Genomic DNA, 20955 nt, shown 5'->3' on the forward strand with positions numbered 1-20955 from the left:
AGCACGCGAATAAGCAACACGCTTCTAAGAGACCTGTGCCTGCCTATGCCTCCAGGACCGTGCCTCGAACTCCTGCTCTGACTTCCTGGATGACGGACTATAAGCCTTCCTCCTCACATTGCTTTTGGTCATTTTTTTTTCTCACAGCAATAGATGTGAGATGTGAGATGTGAGATAATAAGATGGTTAGTTAGGTTATTTCCCAATTGCCAAGGGAAACCACAGAAGGGATTCATGATAGAGGCTATTTTTTTTTCTCTCTCCGTGGTTATTTTACAGTGACTGATGATGGCCTTCAGTCTTTAACACCTACTAAGTAGGTGCAAAGTTTCCAGTTCACATGACAGCCTCCCACAGCAAAGAACCCAGTGGTACAATGTGCTGTGAGTCTCCAGGTCAGAAATATGGTAGACATATTACATGCAGAACTAAAAGAAGCTAAATACATCATGATCACATCATTCAAATATTTAACTCTGTTGATGAATAACGAGAAATTCAGAAGTTTTCTGGCTTTGTTAGAGTCTCCAGCCAGTAGAAACCCCAGGAAGAGATGTACAATCCAGCTACTGCATTCTGCATTGCCGTGACTTAGAGGACTTCTGTCTGGCATCTGTGCTCGCTAGCAAGTGTTCCTGAGCCATTCATTCTGCTGGAGATGCTTGGTATCCTGCCTGGAATTGGGAGCACTTACAAGAAGGTGAGTTGGGTAGGTATTTCATCTTGGAGTATCCATACTAGATGTATTTTCTCTCTAAATAACCTCACTTTAAAGGAATGGAAACAAGAGGACAGACGATGTAAGCAAGGGAGATCAAGAAGGGGACCCTCTGAGTGTCATGATAGGTAAGGTCAGTCATGTCAGAACTGTTTTGACCCTAGTGATTCAAAACCGTATGCAGAGCTTTGGGAATACTGTGTAATGCAGCATGGCAATTAGATAGGATGCGGCTTCAGATGGCCACTGGAATCTCAAGGTGGAGGTCGCTGTGACATTCGGAGGAGGCTTTGATGCAATCCTTGGGGTAGGAAGGAAGAAGTCAGAGAGAAAGGGATCGGGGTGGGGGGGGGGTAGGAAGGCGCGCGGATAGTAAGTTTCAAGATTTTCCTGCAAAGGAGAAAGTCAGAGATGTATGGGGCGACAAGGTCAAGTCAAGGTCTTATGAAGACAAGGGCTTTTCACCTGTGTTTGGTAAGATGAAAGAGGACTTTGGCTGCATTGGACCGACCTCGGGCACACAAGCAAATGCAGGGCCGCGGCTCTGCCAGGCTGTGCGCACTAGATGGCAGTAGCGGGGTCCTTTCTGCTGGGCTCCCGGTCCTATAAGGCGCTTGCTTGTTTAAGTACAGTCTCATTTAGTTGGAGCTGCAGGGGAGTGAGGGAGAGGAGGGTAGGAAAGAAGAGAGCGGGAGAGCTCGAGGAAGAACAGGACTCGCTGTGTTGACACCAGTCTCGGGCTGCGAGCATCCTTCAGGACCTGGGCTCGCGCTCTCGGAGAGGAGAGCGAGGTTGTGCCGGGATTCGCGGGAGCCTGGTTCATCCTGGTCGCCAGAGCCGGGAGAACCCTGAGGGAAACCGAGGGAAGCGAGCGGCGCGTTTTACTAGAGAGAGGAGGAGTGAGCAGAGACGGCTGGAAAGCGCGGCGACATGAGGACCTACTGGCTGCACAGCGTCTGGGTGCTGGGGTTCTTCCTGTCCCTCTTCTCATTGCAAGGTAGGGGGAGCCTGCAGCGACCCCGTGCGCCCCCTCTTGCCTCCGTTGGCTCCAGGATGCCCGGTGGGGTCACCAGCACTCTGGGTCTACATAGAATCCGGCTTATTGACAAGTCCGGTGATGCTCTTTTTCCCTTGGTGCTGGTCCAGGCTGGGTCCCAAGGCAAACAGGAGCCTGCAGACTTGCTGCAATATCCGTGCTGGCGGTAGCGGATCCAGACCTGGCCTGTGCGGGTTGGGGGGCAGAGGGGCGCGTGGGTGCCGGTGCTGGTGCATGTGTGTGTGTGTGTGTGTGTGTGTGTGTGTGTGTGTGTGATGCTAGTGGAAGACTATGGCGGGGGACACTGGGGTTGCTCCGCTGTAAACTCCAAGTGCTGCCTTGGTATTTGCTGTCCCCGCGTCCGCGGTGCTGATACCTCTGCATTCCTGCTCTTCCAGGAGGGAATTGACATTAACTTTAGGAGACTGCTGGGTAGCTGCTTGCCACCTTATCCTGCACTTGCGTTTCTAGACAGAACCCCTACAAGATTCTTCTGTCCCTAGATGGAGGGAGGGGTGATAGTGGAGGGGAGAAAATCTGCCAGAGGGAGGGAGGGAGAGAGAGAGAGAGAGAAAGAGAGAGAGAGAGAGAATATACACTTGAGAATTCACGGGTTAATTAATAACTGGCTCTGAACAGTCACAGTGTTTTATGCTTTAGGGCACTGAATAGCTTGTACTGGGTGTTTACTTTGAAAATGTATTGGTTCTGTGTCTAGGGGAGATTGTGAAGTGAATTTACAAAGGTTAAAAATCCAAACACATACATACTCTTTGCATTTCACTTGAAGCTGGGAATCCAGAGCCCTCTTATATGTTATGCATACCTACAGTACACAGAACCACTCCATAATGAGAATATATTGTTTTTTGAGTTCCTCTATCTCACCATTCCCTTCGCTGATAGGAGTCTTGCACGATTAGCTATTGAGACTCTGCTCTTCCACTCTACCATTGATGGTTCTACTACCCCTTCGTGCTCCGGCATCCTGTCATCATTAGGACCTGTGCCCGCTTGCATTCTCTCAATACTGAGAATGCAGGGCTTCTCATTTGCTCTCTCTCTCTCTCTCTCTCTCTCTCTCTCTCACACACACACACACACACACACACACACACACACACACGAGCCTCTCTCATGAATACTCACCATGAAATACCACACTGGCAATCCTCCCCTGGATTTTCTTCTGATAGCTGATTGCTAATGTTACATTTGTGGGTTTGACTTTTCAATGCTAGGGGATATTTCGTGTGGCTGTACAGCCTTCTTGCCAAAAAAAATGAGAACTGACTCCTGGCTGTTTACTAGCTGAGGCATTGCAAGTGATTAAATACAAAGCTCAAGTTCTCTTCTCTTTTGAAATATATATATATATATATATATATATATATATATATATATATATATACACATATATACTGACGGCTGAAACTCACCCATAGCACAATTACAAGTTACAGGTTCTACAAACTTCCTCTCAGAGCTCACTGACCCCTTCCCTTCTTGTCTAAATTGTTAGGTCTTATGATATATAGTTCTTTGACTAAACACGTCTGTATGAAAAACAGTATCTCGACAGAAAAGATAGTATTTCAATCCATTCTTGAAAACTGAATATTTACATTTTATTGTCTCTTTCTCCCTGTCCCCAGTGCTGTCAATACTTTATCTATGATTTTTGATGTGGCAATTCAGCCTTTAATTTATTATTTATTTATTTATTTTACACTGAGACATTAGCAACCATGTGATTGCATTATGCCAGCAACTGGGTGGGGGGCATCTTTTTTCTTCCTTCTTATATTTAACCAGGAACTTAGCTCTTCAGAGAAAGCACTAAGTCATTTCATGTTTCTCTTAAGTTTGAGTAAAGCTGGGGAATATTCATTACACAGTCATAGGGTTTCACGGTGAAGGACAGAGCAAAATGCTGAGCTGATGTCACATGGCGCTTATGAAGGATGGTGAGGTCAGGTGGAACACGAAACCAGATCATCATATTCCAGAAGTTCTTGCCACCAAAAAGACATGTCCTTAGTTTTCTTCAGCAAGACCATTGTTTCTTACACTGAGAATTTATTAAGACACAGTAGCATTGTTTGTGCAAAGTAGTTTTTCTTGCAGAGAATATCATTTTCAAAGGAAGGAGATTTCAAGGGCCACTAAACAGAGACCAGTGACTCATGGGAAGGGGGCCCATTTCTCAAGCACTAAAATACCCTGATGGGTGGTTAAGAGCAGGGAGTGGTGGCTTTGAATAAGAGGCTACCCAGGACAAGAAGGTCACGCAGCCAAATGAGAGTGAGAAAAAGGCTCACTACCAACACCTGTCAGACATACTCTTTCCTTCTGTCGTCTGGAAAATTCTGGGAAAGGCTGTCAGGCAAAATGCTCAAGCCTTCACCCCAGTATGAGCACATGGAGATGCAGCACACACACACACACACACACACACACACACACACACACACACACATTCTTGGTGTCAGAGTGTGTGGCCTTTTTAAAATCAGCTCTATCTGCAGCAGGTGGTTTCTGCTGTTTCTCATGATCTTCGTCATAGATTCACAGATGAACGCTGCCATTGGTGTTCATTTTCATCAGATTCTATTTGCTCAGAGTGCTGAGCATGTCTTACACTATGTGCTTCTGAGGTGCAGGGGTATTTACTCTATAATTTGAATTAGCCCCAGGAGTCAGAGACTACAAAGTTAGCTCTGTAGCCAGTGGCAGTTATGACATATATTGGTAAAATCTCAGTAATAGTTATGTTCTGGTTCACAGTGTTCATGTAATGATCACCATCATTATTTTGAAATAGGTTCTCCATGATTTTGTTGTCAAGATATATTTATGTATGAGCTAAAAGAAAAACAGTTTTTGTTGTGATTTCTCCAAATACTTAACAGCACTTTCATAAAGTTGATACTCCTCATCCACTCATCACCCTTCTGATATTGGCAGCGACAGTTTCTAACATGTAAGTGTTGACAATGTTGGCAAACTGAGAAGACTGCATAGTGGCTAGTTGTGGATTTCTGGGTATTCTGATAACTGTATATTATATTAATGACATGTAGTTTGTAAAGTGCCTAATATTTGGGATTGTACTGCTATCTTCTCATTTGCTTGTAACCTTAAGGAAGCAAGAAGTAAGAAAAAAGAGTTCAACTGAGAGGTTTTTTTTTTTTTGAATGGAGAGAAAAACAAAGCAGTCAACAAAATGCACCCTATTCAGGACTGTCCACTTCGTGCTTCGTTTATTTTGAGGCCCCTGTTTCATTAACTCAGATCTGGCTGGGTCCCCTTGTCATCTGGCAACTCTCCCTTCTTTTTCATGCTCCAGATTCAGAACCAAAGAGCAGCCAGTGCTATGCTCTGAAGTTGGCTCTGTTCTCAATTTGGCATCTGGAATGGCAGTAGCCGTGTGCCCTTTGAGGACTGTAGAGGAGATGAAATCCACTTGGCCCACCCTACCCCCATCTTTGGTTCATCTGGGCATGAAGGTCGCCTTGGCTTTTGCCTGAAGCCAGATTTGGATTGTTGTGTGGCCAGGAGAAGAGGAGAGTATACTTCCACTACATCATAGACAATACAATCAACCCTCAGAGGGAGCTCACACCAGCTGCCTAGTATGGAAGCTCCAGATATGCCTAGGATGTGAGCTCTGCTTACAGACACCATTAGTAGCTTTCCCCTGGTTATCTCCATGTGACTGGCTCACAACAGTGCTAATGACCTCACTTTCCATATAATTGCAGTGAAGATAAATTGATGAAGCACTTCTGCATGTTTCTGATACCTCTTTCAGACAAGATAATCCTACAAGAAATATGTTTTGAGAGCTGAAGTTGCATGGTGTCTACAAGGTACTCACTGTAACAAATGTTGACGGACCTTAAGCAATTAAGTAGTACTGTAGAGATAAATCACTGTCTGCAGATGCAAGTTTATGCCAGATGCAAATGTTGGTATTAATCCTGTCCCCAAGAATAACCTAGAACCAACTCAATGAACATTGACTACAGAGCTTCTAAATCTGTCTTACATTTGAATTTCAAAAAAGGTTGATAGTATTTGATTAAAAATAATGTGTCCACTTTTAGAAAAGTTTACCCATATCTCCAGAGGGTTGTTTTCTCTCTCAATTTTTTAGGTAGTTGATGAGGCCTTGTCACAGATTTAGTGATGATTATTGATTACATACAACTTGTGCCTTAAATTATTACCCTGAGTTCTGAAAATATGGGTGTCATTTACAAGTATCTTGTTAGTTTACAAAGATGCAGTATAATCTGAAAGTAAAGCAATTGTCCTTAATACCTTAGGAATTCTTTTATTTGATAAATGTCAACACCAGAGGTCTATGATTCATTTTACATAGTTCTTATCAGATCCAGAAACTACCTTGTCTTTTATAACAGTGTTTGCCCACTAAGATATTTTTCATTTTTCCTACATAGTCTTTTTAACTATATTTATTCTACAAGGCATATTTCCATTAATAAATAAATGTTTTCTTGTGCTATAATTCATTTTTTTTAATATTTCCCCTCCATTGTTCATAAATACTCGGCTTTTCCCCCCTTATCACTTGAGAACATCATCAGTATCTGTGTGGACCCTAAGTAGAAATGATGGTCACACGAAAAGGACATAGGATAGCACAGGAATACCTTTGCTTGCTTTGGAATTTATTGTTTCCTGGTAAAATGGTGGCAACAATCTCATGGGAGCCTCACTTTTCTGATTAGTTCAGGTAATAGTGCTTGCCTTGTGTCAGGATGCATGATTTGCATATTGAAAAGCATTATTTGCTTCTGTGGAGAAGATAATGAGTTAAATTAAAAGGAATTATCTGGCTTTTTGCAACAGTCTGAACAGCATTTACCTGTGTTCACATCTATCTCTTTTCCTTTTCCTCCATTCTCTTTCCCACCTTTCTCTGGACCTGGGTGAGAGCCATATTGAATTCCCAGTGCTAATTTAATGCCGAGGAGAGATAAAGTATTGCTATGGGGTTACATAAGCTGCTTTGCTGTCCTTCTCTGCTCAAAGGCCTGAAGCCAAAGCACAAAAGAACACACAGGTCCACATGCAATTCCATGCTAACCACCTTTGTTTCCATTTCCCATAAGCCTCCAATGTCATTGAATATTTTAGCTTGCAGTACTGAGAAATTGCTAGAGGAAGGAAGAACTGTTAGGGGATCTAGATTTCAATTAACTTTGCCTCTGTGGCTGTGTAACTCTGTGTGAATCACTGTTGTTTAGTAAATGAGACTGAGAATCTCCAAGATTAATAAATCTTGCTGAGGTGGCAGTAGACCAGAACTCTGCCGCTCAAATAACCTCTATCTCTTCCCTTCTACAGGGTCCCTCCCTCCTCATTTCAGTATGAAACAAGGTCAGACCAAACTAAAGGAATTAAAATGTGAGAGCATCATTGACATGTACAAACAATGATACTCTCCCATTGAAATAACAATGATACTTAGAGGGTATCTTTAGATTTCATTTACTGGGCCATATTTTAGTCCTATTTCAAGTGCTGCATGGAGTACATTTAAATTAACAATGCGACTTTGTTTATGACTCAAATGAATAAGGAAGAAAAAATAATCCATATGCATGTCTTATTTAATGCAGGTGCCTACCTCCATTTCTTTTCTTTAAAAGGTGATATATACTCCTATGATGGACAGGAAACTATAACCAGCTTCTAGAACAGAAGAGCAGGCAGTTAGGAAGAATTCCATAGTAGTTGTCTTGGGGTGAAGGGGTGTTTTGACTGGTTCATGTCTGGTCTGGACAATGCCTGTCCAGGCCAGCTCCTGCCCATTGGCTTTGTCTGCATAGAAAGAGTAAGAATCTGCCTATGATGCTTTTCCCTCATGTGGTAGGTTAAGGTGAATCCCAGTGCCCTAACTGAAGCTTATGCTAGCATATCAGGTGCAGGCTGAAAGTTGATCTCACTAACGATGATGGTTTTGTCACTGAAATTTTCATTTCCTATCTTTCCCATTAGACAGTGATGTGGTTTGTACTGAGGAGGAAGAAGAGTGGGCATTCTGTGGGCTTAAAGTTATTTTTGTGTTTATGATGTGAGCTATATGAAAAATAGGTAGTTATGTCATTTAGTTTGGGTATAAACAAAGTACAGATTACAGAAAAGTGGGTGGATATGCAAAAATAACAACTGATATGCTTCCCTTCCTTTCTGGCTCTTTTCCTTCCTTCCTTCCATAAATATTTATTAGTCTTCGAGTCAACACTCCACTCTCGTAAACCTTATAGCAAGAAAGACAGGCACTCAAAAGATAATAAATTAATTACCTTTATAATAAAATATAGTAAGGGAGAGTTTAGAGTACCATGACTATATGTTTCAGGTAATTTAACTTAGTCTGTAGAGTCAGGAAAGTATTCCCATAGTCAACAGATGCATAATTAGAGTTGGAGTGATAAGTGAGATTTAGATGTGTAAAAGAAGGCTTAGACAGAGATCTAACAGCCAAAAGGAAACCCACAAAGGCTTCAATGTATGGCAGAGACCACCATATTCCAGAAATCTAAGGAATAGATGGAGGACAAAATCCAGTAGGGAAGGAAATGACAGAAGGCAAGGCTGGAGGAGTGTGGTATGCCTAGCCCCATGGAATCCAGAGGAGCAGTAGAGACAGATGTAGCTTCTTATAAGGTAGAAGTAATGGGAAAGGTATTAGAAAGTTCAGGCAGGGATTTGCCACCTGCACTGTGAGCTTCTGGTGAGACTTCAAGTGGCCTTATAGGGAAAGGAAGAGATTGATTGGGGAGTAGCCGCCCAGGGGTGAAGTGGATGGGGGTGATTGGAGGAAATGTGCAGTCATTGTCATAGACTGAACACACTGAGGGGATTGAACCAGAATCCTGGAGGTGTCGGAGAGATCTCAGACAGAGCAGGTTAGGCAGAGGATTCACATTTACAATTGAGTTTACAATTGAAAATGGATATGCATGGATATCTCTTCTCCTCCAACTCTAGATTTTAAGAGTTTTCAAAGTCATACTGTACTCCCTTGTAACAGCTGAGGACAGAGATGTAAAGCAAGTTAAAGAGGAGTTGACATTGAAGCCCAGGCTCCTGTCTCCAAATGTAGGCACTTTCCATTGTACTATGCTTCCCACTATAACCAATAATTTAAATGGTAAAAGCTTACAGAGCTAACCAAAAGGCTGGTCTCTGGTTCTCCACCTCTGTGGCCTTGGGCAAGCCATTTTCTGATTCTGGAAATAGTCTTTAAGGTGCCTTTTCATTTCAAATATGAGGTGAGTCTATGATTTTACTCTGATTGGGGAGAAGTCTAGTCTTAATTAGCAAAGCAATGGAATTAAATACTACTCTAAAAGCAATGCACTTTTATTAGATTCAAGTACGCACAGACAAAACCAATTCCTTACAAATAATTTCAAGGAGAATATCATCTTGCTGATTTTCTTTTGCGTGATCAGATTAAAAATGAACAATTTTTTTGTAATTGATGCCAGCATCATGTATTTACAATTCAGTCACAAAAATTATAGCGTTAGCTCTTCTCGGCACACATTATAGCTGATTTGTGTGATAATATATAGAACTGGACACTATGTTCAGTCAATATATATTTGTGAGTGGTCAATATTCTAATTTTTTCTTATATATCAAGAGGGAAAAATAATAAATTGTAACACAGACTGATTTGGAAAATAAGTTGAGAGAAAGTGAATGGTGGGACTCTACCCTGGACATGGAGCAGTCTGGTGGCAAGACAGAAAGACAAAATGAGGGAATTTTCTAGGGGAAGCAATAGAAATATATTAAAGAATATTCCTCTGACTTTTAAACATTGTAGTACAGACTCCAGCCTGCATGGAGTTAAGGACTTACGCTGGTAAGGATTGCCAAAGAAGCTTCCAGAAGCAGAGTGAATCTTGGATGCCAGACTGAACCATTTGTGCCCGATCCTTAAAGAAATAAAGAGCCTTTGATTAGCACAGGAAGGAAGTGACATGAAGGAAATGCAGTGCCTGCGGGACAAATTCGGTGCCCAGATACCATTTGCATACAAAATAGGGAGTCAAATTCAGCCCTGGCCTTTTTTTTTTCCCTTTTAATTACAAACTCTGAAGTAACTTTTTTTTTTTACATAAAATATATAAATATGTAAGCCAAGACTATCCTTTTACTGTTTTTAAAAATTACATTATTTTTATGTGTATGAGTGTTTTCCAGAACTTGTGTATGTAAACCATATTTGTGCCTATGGTGTTTAGAGGCCATAAGAGGGTATCACACCCCTTGAAACGTGAGTTGTGGGTGGTGGTGACCCACCATGTAGGTGTAGAGAACTGAACTTAGGTCTTCTGAAAGAACAGCAAATGCTTTTAACTGTTGAGCCATCTTCCCGCTCCAAGACTATAGTGTTTAATGCCATGGGCTTACATAATAAGATGCTATGCCTGTTTCTTGTCATCTTTTGGGCAAACCTATTTATGTGTTCTGTAAATTGATATTACCATGCAAGTCCTACGTGTGGCATAGATATGCATCTTGATGAGGTGATAAAGAGTTAATGGGTATGTGAGTGCATGTGGAAAATATGTATCATATAGTGTATGACAAGTAGGTACAGCTAGGAGAGCTTTCCTCGATTGCTGGATTCCCGATGTAGACCATCTGTTTAGTTCTGTTCTTGTATAATATATGGTGAGAAAATATTGTTAAATAAACCTTGGCAACATTGAAGGAAGTTTGAAGTACTTCCCATTGCATTCAGAAGCAACACTCGCATATTTATGTTCTTAGAATGAGTGAAACTACACTTTTCTCTGATGTGCTTTCTAAAACGGCTTGTCTCTTTAGAAATTTCATTATAAATTAATGTGCTCATTGTATAAAAATGGGAAAACATCAAGGAATACAAGAAAGCAGTGGAAAAATTAAACAGATATCAAATACCAGATAAACATTAATAATTTTACTATTCAACATTCCCAGTTCTCTTTCAACAAAAGATATAGGTAAGTTAACAAACCGGAAGCATAGTTTCCTTGTATCTTTTCCTTAATTATTTTCTTTTAGTAGTTTATCACTAACTTTTCTTTTACTAAATACTTAATTACTGTATCTCTGTTAATGGTTGTATAGCAGCCTGTACCACAATTTCTTCATCAATATCCTGTTCTTGAAAACAACATTTGATAAATGCTGTTATTTTTAAAATTGGAAGACATTACTTTTAATTTTCTCTTGCTTTGTGACCATAATGCTATTTTACAGTCCTGGAAAATAGACTAGAAGGATAGTGCTCTAATGTTTCCTTTTTCAGGTATGCGCTCTTGTTAGAGTCTACCATAGCTCCACAGATACTAATGGGCTCACAGTTACTGACATTCAGTGAAGCACTAATTCGGACCCCGGAAAAGCTCTGGGGGACAAGAAAGCTAAGAGTATTGAACAACTACATGGAAAACACCTAGGACTGTGCTTAGGATTGTAGAGAGAGCACTGAAGTATTAGTTATTGGATTATTTGACAACCACAGCTAAATTTTTTCCTTGAATCATTTTCTCAGTTACATTAGTTTACTCCAGTTTTACACTTTTATTTATTCTGTGTGTTAATGTGCACAATCGTAAGTGTCTTGGCAACCTGAAGAAGCCAGGGAACAACTTGTTGGAATTGTTTTTCTCCTACCACTATGTGAATCCCTGTGATCAAATCCTGGCTGTCAGACTTAACAGCAGATATCTTTACCTCTTGAGCCATTTCTCCAACCCCCACCCCAGTATATTCATAAACAGAGACTTCAGATGTCTGACAGTAGTGTGGTGTCAGCTTCCTTCCCGCCCAACCCTTCTCTCCTCTCCACCTAGCTGTTTCTCGCTTGGCTCAAGCACCATTTGCCTAACGCTTTTTGCTGGCACATGACTTCATTGTGAAAGGGACCGTCACCTGGCTTTTGTTCATGTGCGGTTGTGGGAAACTCTCTCTGGCAACTTTCAAATTGTTTAGAACTGTGGCAGTTTAAAAGCACATCTACATTGATCTACTAACTCAAGGTCTCACCTCTGTGTTACTTTTAGAATTTATAGATGGATACTGTCCAGCAGAGATGAGTCATCTCCATTTGGTTGTCAATTTGTTTTCATAGATCATATACCAGCACATTTAGATTTGAATGCTCTTTTAAAATATGAAACAAGTGAGGGCCTTCAGAAAAGATTATGGCAAAACTTTCTAGTTTCTTGGCTTTTCCCTTTGATTTTGGCTCCATGTCTCTTTCTCATAATTACGTGTGTTCTATGATTCCTTACCTAGTGTTTTCCCTTTTCTTGACCTCAGGAATGACTCCTGGGCTTTACGGGCCATCTGGCACAACATCCCTCATTTTCTTTTAGACTTTAGAGCTGTGTCTGTTTTCATTTTAATCTATTTATATTTAAATATATTTATTTTTATATTTTCCGTCTATCTTTAGATATTTCTTATACTTACCAGTTGGCAATAATAATATTTTGTGAACTATGTCTTTACTTTTTTGTTTCCTGGTTACATGTTCATTCAAAGTTTTAAGGTCCCATTAAAGGTGCTTTAAGGCTTTCTCTGTGTTATTTATGCTTACAATTTTTCTTTAATATTGATGTCATTTTGTCATCATTTCCTTTTCTAAAATTAGATAATATGACAGTTTGATTGATCCCTCTGGATTTCACTCTACCATCAGGATGTGAGCTCGAGTTTTGCTACATGGAACGTCACCTCTGTTCATCTGTACTGATCTGTTTATAGACGCCTTCCTTCTCATCCATATATTTCAGTTTATAGACAGCATGTAGAGAGGCTTACCTATAAAATCTTCTTTTTATGCTTTCAATTATATATTTTACTTTTCTTTTAGTTTAATTACCCATAGAGTTTTTTGATTATTAATATATGCTTGGCTTCAGTTTTAATGAAAAGTAGTTTTATTATCATAATATGGCTCACAGTAGAGAATTGTGAATTATTTAGAAGTAGAATATCTAACCACACATGTCCCCTAAGATTAATATGTCCATACCTCAAATACTCATATTTTATCTTATTTCTTATTTCAAAGGCTGAATCTCCTGCTTGATAGTTTTTCTTTAAATTCTCATGGACACTTATAGAATATATCTAATTTTCCTTATTCTTGTTATACCTGTTCTTACTATATAAAGAATTATCAACTATTCAGAAAATTGCTACAGTTTTCTAACAAAGTCCAGAATAATTATTTCTCTACACCAAGGCTGAGTGACTCTTATGGTCTTTTCATTAAACCCAAAGTCAGCACAGTCGGTGGGAGATCCTGTAAAGCCTGATTCCTGTTTGGGCTGTGGCACACATCACTTAGGGAGCCTACTTATCATCATTGCAATTTAACTGCAGCTTGTGCAGAGAAGACACTGGGAAGGATTAGAACCAAGCATCTGCAATGCTCCATCCACTTTGGGGTGCATTTCAAACTGTCCAAGAGTATTCCTTTATTTTCTATAGTTTTTTTCTGCTAAAATTTGAAAAATTTTACCTCATATTCCATTGTCAGGATATTTCAAAGACTTCACTAATTTGTAGGATAAAGGTAAGCGTGCCACTAAACAGCGGGGGTTACTGAGGGTAATACAGTTTGTATGTAAAAGTCTGCATTTGTTTCTGCCTGACATGTTTCAGCAGTGTAGGTGTAATTGTTCCCAGAAGAAGGAGGTGAAAATCTGACTTTTTGATGGAATCCATCTTCATCATAGTGCTTTCAGGTGTAGTTACTGTGGTCTCTGCTTTATTTTCAGGGTTAGGTTACTTATGTTGCCTTTATTCTCAGGTTTAGGATTTTTCTGGTCTTTCTCAAAATTGCCCTTCAGAATCAGAGGCCCCCCAAAGCAGAAACAACTAATGAATTTTATCTGAGTGTGGTCTCCAAGATGATCATTTTAACTTGAAGGGGAGACATATTCTCATTGATGCAGTGACTTATTCTGGGTTTTGAAACAGAGTTCACAGATGACTTATGAGAGGAACTGAAGGAAGGATTCAAGACTCCTGTCTCTGTACACCCTTCTGAAGTCCTAACTAGTATGTGCTTCTCTACATATTATTTAGCCCCAGGGTCCCAAAGTCACTCTTTCTTAGACTCCTCTGCTGGTCCTGATTCATGTTGTTCCCATATATGTCTCAGGCACTGATTACTTTATTGAAATAAGCAAAGCATAATCTATTCCCATGCTTGTGACTATATAAAGAAGAGTCATGAATTATGTTTCATAATTCAGAAAACAATTGTTTCTGAGAACATATCATTCTTTAAATTATCATCTTCCACACTGCCACCAACTTCCAAGCAGTTAAAAGAGTAAACTCAGGTGAAAACTTATTGATCTGATTGCAAAGTATTTTACTTACTGTAAAAATCAGAGCTGTTTCCCAAAATAATACTTTCCTTCCATTCTCATTCTTGTCTTTAGGGTTTTCAACTTTAATATTTCTTTATAATTTATAAAACATTTCTTGTCCATCTTTTTTTACTCATATAGAGAAGACCCTCTCAAAAGTCTCGTTGCAGACTACCAAAATACCCTTTCCAGTTCAATGTGAGTTGGAGGGATGTCTTAGAAAATGATTTCTGACACAAAACAGGAACTCAAAAATTGACTTTTAGTGGAAGAGATGATAGTATCTGTTTCCTTGATTTCTATTTCAAAATTTACTCTTCATTTCCCGTTTGACAAAGAGGTTAGACATGGTCTCTCCATATTGGCTTTTGAGAAGTAGCCGAGCATTCTAATGGAACCCTAGTTCACTCAGAATGTAGCCAATAGGAATGCAGTAGAGATGGTTAGAGGTTTTATGGTATCTGAAGATCATGGAGAATGAGGTCAAGCAAAGGTTTCTACAAGACCAGGCTCCAACCATTTAAAAACCATGCTTGTACTTTTAATAGTTCCACCATATTCTTCTTTTTTTATGGATATAGGAGGCATGTGAAGAAAGCAAAATAGAAAGAAATTTGTTACAGTTAAAAATTGATTAAGCTGGTCTTTGAACATGGTTTCTGAACCCACATGCCTACGATTACCCTACACTGCTTCACAATAAAGAAAACTTTATATATAGATATGAGTTTAAAGAAAAAAGGATCATCTATTTAACTTTTCTAGAACTCTTGCAAGTATAATAATAATCACTAATAAGGGTTCAAGGGATTGTTAATATTTACATATATTCATCAAGGCTCAAAATGGCCTTTGTGCCTTTGTTAACCAACACATCTTTCATAGTGATTCTGGTTTAAATGAAGGCCACTTGATGTGGATCTGTTTGCTGCTGATCGTGGTGGTGACAAGGGTAATGATCCTGACTGCTGCTACTGTTGGCGTGGTGTGGCTAGGCCATCCCAGGCGATCAGGCAGGCACATTAACTGACCAAAAGTCTGAGAGGTAACTTTTTAATACAAGGGCTTAGATTTCAATGCCAGGTACTATAGTAGAGAGACTATTTGACATTGTGTGTGAAACAGAAAAGAAAAGAGTATAGATAGATAGATAGAGAGAGAGAGAGAGAGAGAGAGAGAGAGAGAGAGAGACAGAGACAGAGAGACAGAGAGACAGAGAGACAGAGTAAATAGGGTCAGCATTTCAGGCATCATCCAGATCTGAAAATATTCTTTTCTGACAGAATCAAGGAATAGTCTGAAATTTTTCCATCCATAGTAAGAAGCTGGTTTCAGATGATGTTATGCAAAAGGCATCCACTCTACAAAATATTTACTACATTAATAATGTGCTAAACGCATATTTCTTGGATAATGTTTAGTTCAGAACTGGTCCAATACAGTACATGAACTATGTTAAAAGATTTAAGAAGTGACAAAATTAGTGTGGTCTCTATTTTTTATTAATTATTTTTATTTTTATTTCTATTTTTATTAATTATTAATGCTTATATGTTCTAATGAGTGAAATTGGTCTGGTGTTGCTTACTACAGAGGGTAGAAAGATTAAGTATTATGATTGAAATAATTCAGAGCATCATATGTATTTGGGCTCTCCGTAAATAAATGTAATTTTTATATAATATCCATGTACTTGCATCATCCTTCTAAGTTTGCAGTTTGAGATCCTTTTACCTTGTTTATGTTGCAAGCAAGAATTTTCTATTAATCCAGCTAAAGAGACTGACTGATGTGTAACCTTTCCTTGCTTTTTCAAATAGAGATATGCTTGGTTGTTTACAGCACTGTCAATGTTTATCCAGTTCTGCTGCTTAGATTCCACGTCTCCCCAAGCCCCTGCCTTAAAAGGCTTTCCTTTCCAAGATCCTTGTAAACAAGGCTTACCTGTCAGTCGGTGCCACACACACACACACACACACACACACACACAAACACACACACCTACAAAAACGCTTAAACTGTCCACCGTTCTGCTACAGTGTTTGAAGTCTAGCTTCAGTGGATCTTTGAAGGCTGATTTCATCCTCCTGGCTGCGCACGTCCCACTCCACCTCATCTTGTACCATCTGCAGAAATCCTCCTGCCCGTCAGTTTCCACACAAGTCCTGACTTCCTGAGTTATGGAGGTTAGAGATGCATGCCATTCATGGAGGCTGACTCTATTGTTTTACAGACAAACTCTCAACAAATGAGAGCAGGCAGAATGTGGCTGTCATATGGAATAAATGAACCCTTGGCATCCGTAAGGTAAGGGTGTGGTGTGCAAGACAAGTATTCCTTTTTTGACTCATTGATGAAAGTATTTATTTGTGTGTGTGTGTGTGTGTGTGCACGTGTGAGTGTGTATTGTGTGTGTGCACAAATACAACACACGCACACACATACACATGCATGACCCTATATCTATATGTGAGTGCCTTCCTGAACTGAGACCAAGAGAGGGTGCTGAACCCCTTAAAGATGACATACAAGCATTTGTAAAGAGCTGGGTTCATACAAGGGATTCTGAATTCTGGTCCTCATCATTGTGCAACATGTACTCTAACTCCAATTATTTTGTAACACGTTTTGATGGAGTTCTGCTTGAGACTTGACTGGCTGTTTCTCCTCATGTTAAAGTGAGATTCCTTCTATTCTTGTAGTTAATTTTTAAGATAACATTTTTATTCTCTACTCATGCTCCCAGCCTTAGACAGTATCTTACAAATTTGTTACTTTTTTAAACTCAACTTTTCATCTCCTCTTATATTCAATGAGTTTTTCTTTCCATTCCATAAAGCAGATATGACTTACCTGTAAGATCAGCTTTTCTGTATTCTATCAGAACACGGGTCGTTTTTGACAATTTTGATCACAAAAGTACTCTTTTATTTAATAGAAGCCATATAGCTTTTACTAGATCCCGTGTGTCCTTTTTTGCTCCTGCGTTTGTTATATGGCTAAATCCAAAGTAGAGGATGTATTCACAGTAAATGTGAAAAAAAAAGTCATTATGGAATGACACTTGCCCCTTTTTCATTCTAGACTCCAGAGGCTTGGTTTCTTCTAACTGATAGGCCTGACGTATTTTCCTTCACAATAGGAATTTGAATTACAGCAGGTATCACTTGTTTCAGTATCCTATTTTTCTCAAAGAAACACAGGAGGTGAAAGCAATAGAGTTGTGTTTCTGATGGTGCAAAGCTTGTATCTGGCAGCTCAAAGGAGTTTCAGGCCCACAGGTTTACTCAGATCTTCTGAGTCCTTCAGACTCAAAGATGCGGATGTTCCTGAGAACTTTAACCAGCACGTGACTTAAAACTTTCTATTATGCATGGTACCTGACTCTAAGAGCATGGGCAAGCCAGGGATTGTATATGATGAATCATGGAAGCAATTTACACCATGTTTTCTCACATTTGATTGGTTAGAAATAGAATGATATAGCCACAATTTAAATGCCTGAACATTTGGGAATGTCTTAAAGGATGAAACACATTTTGATAAATGAAAATCACTGTGATAGTATTCTGTTTTCCACCTAAGGGAGAATTTATTTACAAGGTTGTGTTGTGTATGTGTCTATACTCCAGTGAAATCAAAAGTCTATAAGAATAAATAATATCCTGTTAGCCCACCAAATAAATTTACTTTGCAAATAGATTGAGGGTCTCTAGTAGAAAGTGTCTACCATCCAAAGTAGGACATAGATACCAAGTCAGTTGTTGAAGTTACATGCATATTAATTATGATCCCTGAGAGTCCTTTGCGTCTCTGACACCTATTGAGTTGAACTGATATGTCACCACACATGATTAAACTCATTTCAGTTATTAGATGTGCAGGTTCAAAAAAAAAATCTCAATTTGTCTAAAGTATAAAAAATTGTGCAGGAGACAAGAGTTGAGGGACTCAGGGAATTCTGTGTTCTGGACAAAACCTAAATGCCCATCAGCCGAAGAATGGACAAAGAAAATGTGGTACATTTACACAATGGAGTACTGCGCAGTGGCAAAAAAAAAAAAAAAAAAAAAAAAAAAAACCTATGACATCTTGATATTTGCATGCAAATGGATGGAACTAGAAAAAAATTATCCTGAGTGAGGTAATACAGATCCAGAAACATGAACAAGCTATGTACTCACTCATTAGTGGATATTAGCTGTAAAGCAAAAGATAATAGGTCTATGACCCTAGAAAAGCTAAACAACAAGGTGAAACCAAAGAGAAACATATATAGATCCTCTGGGAAGGGGAAATAGACAAGATCTCCTGACAAAATTGAGAGCATGAGGGTTGGAGAAGATGGGTGGGTGGAAGGGAAGAAGGAGAGGAGAAGAGGAGAGTGGAGGAGAACTTGAGGGAATAAGATAGTCGAGTTGGGGGAAGAACAGAGACAGAGAGCAAGGAAAGAGATATTTTGATTGAGGGAGCCATTATGGGGCTAGCAAGAAACCTGGCACTAGAGAAATCCCAGGAATCCTCAAGGATAACCCCACCTAAGAACCTAAACAGTAGTGGAGAGGGCACTTGAACTGGCCTTGCCCTGTAGTCAGATTGTTGACTGTCTTAAATGTCACCATAGAGCCTTCAACTGGCAACTGATGGAAACAGAGGCAGAATTGGAGTACTAAATTGAGCTCCCAAAGTCCAGTTGAAGAGTGTGAGGAATGAGAATATGATCAAGGTCAAGAACATGATAGGTACAACCACTGAAACAGTCTATCTGAGCTAATGGGAGCTCACCAACTCCAGCCCGACTAGGAAGGAACCAACATAGGACAAAGTAACCCCTCTGAATGTGGGTGACAGTTGTATGGCTGGGGTAGACTGCAAGGTCACTGACAGTGGCACCAGGATTTATCTCTACTGCTTGCACTGGCTTTTTGGAAACCATTCTTTTTGGATGGATACTTTTCTCAGCCTCAGTGTAGTAGGGAGGGTCTTGGACCTTCCCCAAAACAATATGTCTTACCCTCTCTGAGGAGTGGAAGGGGGTAGGTGAGGGAGAGAGGGGAAGAGAGTGGGAACTGGGATTGGTATGTAAAATGACAAAAGATAGTTTGTTTTCCTTTTTTAAAACATAAAAGAAAAGTATGTGAGCATCCAAACAGACCAGGATCCCGAAAAGCCAGTACATGCAGACGAAACAAGACCCAGTGCCATTGTCAATGGCTTCTCAGTCAGCCCCCATGACAGCCACATTCAGAGAATCCTGGAGGGAGGGGGGAGGAACTTGGGTTTCCAACAGGGCAGGAAACCCTGACTGCTCTTGGGACTGGTGAGGGAGGAGGAGAGGGAATGGGGGGAGCGGGAGGGTATTGGGAGGAGGGGAGGAAGTGGAAATTCTTTAAATAAATAAATAAATAAATAAGGAAAAAAAAGAAAAGTATGTGGGCACTCTAAATATGAACTAATATTTCTGTAAAATGATGTGAAGTTAGGCTGAGTTATTTCAATGATCTCTTCCAGTGTTAAATGATAATAAAAATAATTTTATAATACATGTCAGCAAACATTTTCTAACTATGTCCAAGATATTCCCAAAAATGGTAGACAGCACAGTGGACAGATCTTTATAAGTCCATGGATAATATGTGGAGAAAGTAAACATTATCAAATTACTACTAAGCAAAGCAGAACCTAAATTGGTTTGTAATTAAAAACTGATGTGTTATAATAAAATTATAAAGAAATTGAGGTCTATTAAAGAAAATATTGGAGTAATGACTTTGTTTATTTCCATAATTTATGTATTTCCATGCCTAACTGAAAGCCATTAATAACATAAATCACTATTGTTTGGGAAATAGTATTCTATTGTTCCTTTGCTGAGAATGCTAGTACACTGACTACTTCTTAAGCAAATCCAACAATCTCCCCACCTCTATCCTTTAAGAAAAAGCTACTTTACACTAAATTAAATGAACCTAAACAAGATTGGCTTCCTTAAACTGTCTGCGTGAAGAAGAAAGTTTAGAACATGCACAAATAGGATTTGTAAGGTTTTTCTGACTCACATTTTTGGCTGTATGTGTTTGTTGATGTGTTTTCAGAAGAATTTATAACTCTGATAGAAAACTGAATGGCTATTTATTAAATTTTAGCTTCAAACACTAATTGACATACAAAGCTTTGTAAGCTATTTTACATGTGAGTGAGTATAAATTAAAAACTAAATGCAGAGAGACTTAGAAAGACTCCAATTTTAGTTCCATGTTATATACTTTTATATTCTAGAGGGATCCCTTTGTCTTCTTACCCAGATTTGCTGCTATAGAAACAAATACTAAACACAAAATTTATTTCAATCATGATGGTTAGTTTATATACAGTATCTTTTCTCAAAAGTAAATGCAATGGTATCTTTTGAAGTAATACTAAAAAAGAAACAAACAAAAGTGCATCATGTTAAGACAGCAGAACTGGTGACCCATTATCTGTTACCTCCATCTCTGATATTAATAAGTCTTCTATTTTCTAATACACTAAACATCTGGGATCTAAGTACTGACACCTATTAGTTACAGTGGCTTCCTTTTACCTTTGAAGCAATGTGATAGCTAAACCTCTAGGAATTCTCCAAAATTGGGCCCTTCATTGACCAAATGAATGGCTGTTTCTCTTCTTCAGTCTAAATTAAAAAGTGAACCTGCTCCCATGAGGGGAGACATAACTTGGAAAGATAGCCAGCTGTAACGCCCCTTACACATTAGTCACCTTATAAT

General features: G+C 39.4%; 1 protein-coding gene across 2 annotated transcripts in view; it reads left to right on the forward strand.

The window, feature by feature from the left end:
- The first annotated feature begins 1362 nt into the window (after positions 1-1362).
- Positions 1363-20955, forward strand: part of Lsamp (limbic system associated membrane protein) — a 2072304-nt gene continuing 2052711 nt past the window's right edge. Inside the window, exon 1 of one of the 2 annotated variants that reach the window (XM_087900115.1) lies at positions 1363-1715. In XM_087900115.1, coding sequence (XP_087756241.1) covers positions 1649-1715 — 67 coding nt within the window. In that variant the 5' untranslated portion in view covers positions 1363-1648. The remainder of the gene's footprint in view (positions 1716-20955) is intronic. The other variant, XM_087900119.1, reaches the window with a different exon arrangement.

The sequence above is a fragment of the Myodes glareolus genome, chromosome 2 (assembly GCF_982192425.1).
Source record: "Myodes glareolus chromosome 2, mMyoGla1.1, whole genome shotgun sequence".
In the NCBI taxonomy this organism is placed as follows: Eukaryota; Metazoa; Chordata; class Mammalia; order Rodentia; family Cricetidae; genus Myodes; species Myodes glareolus.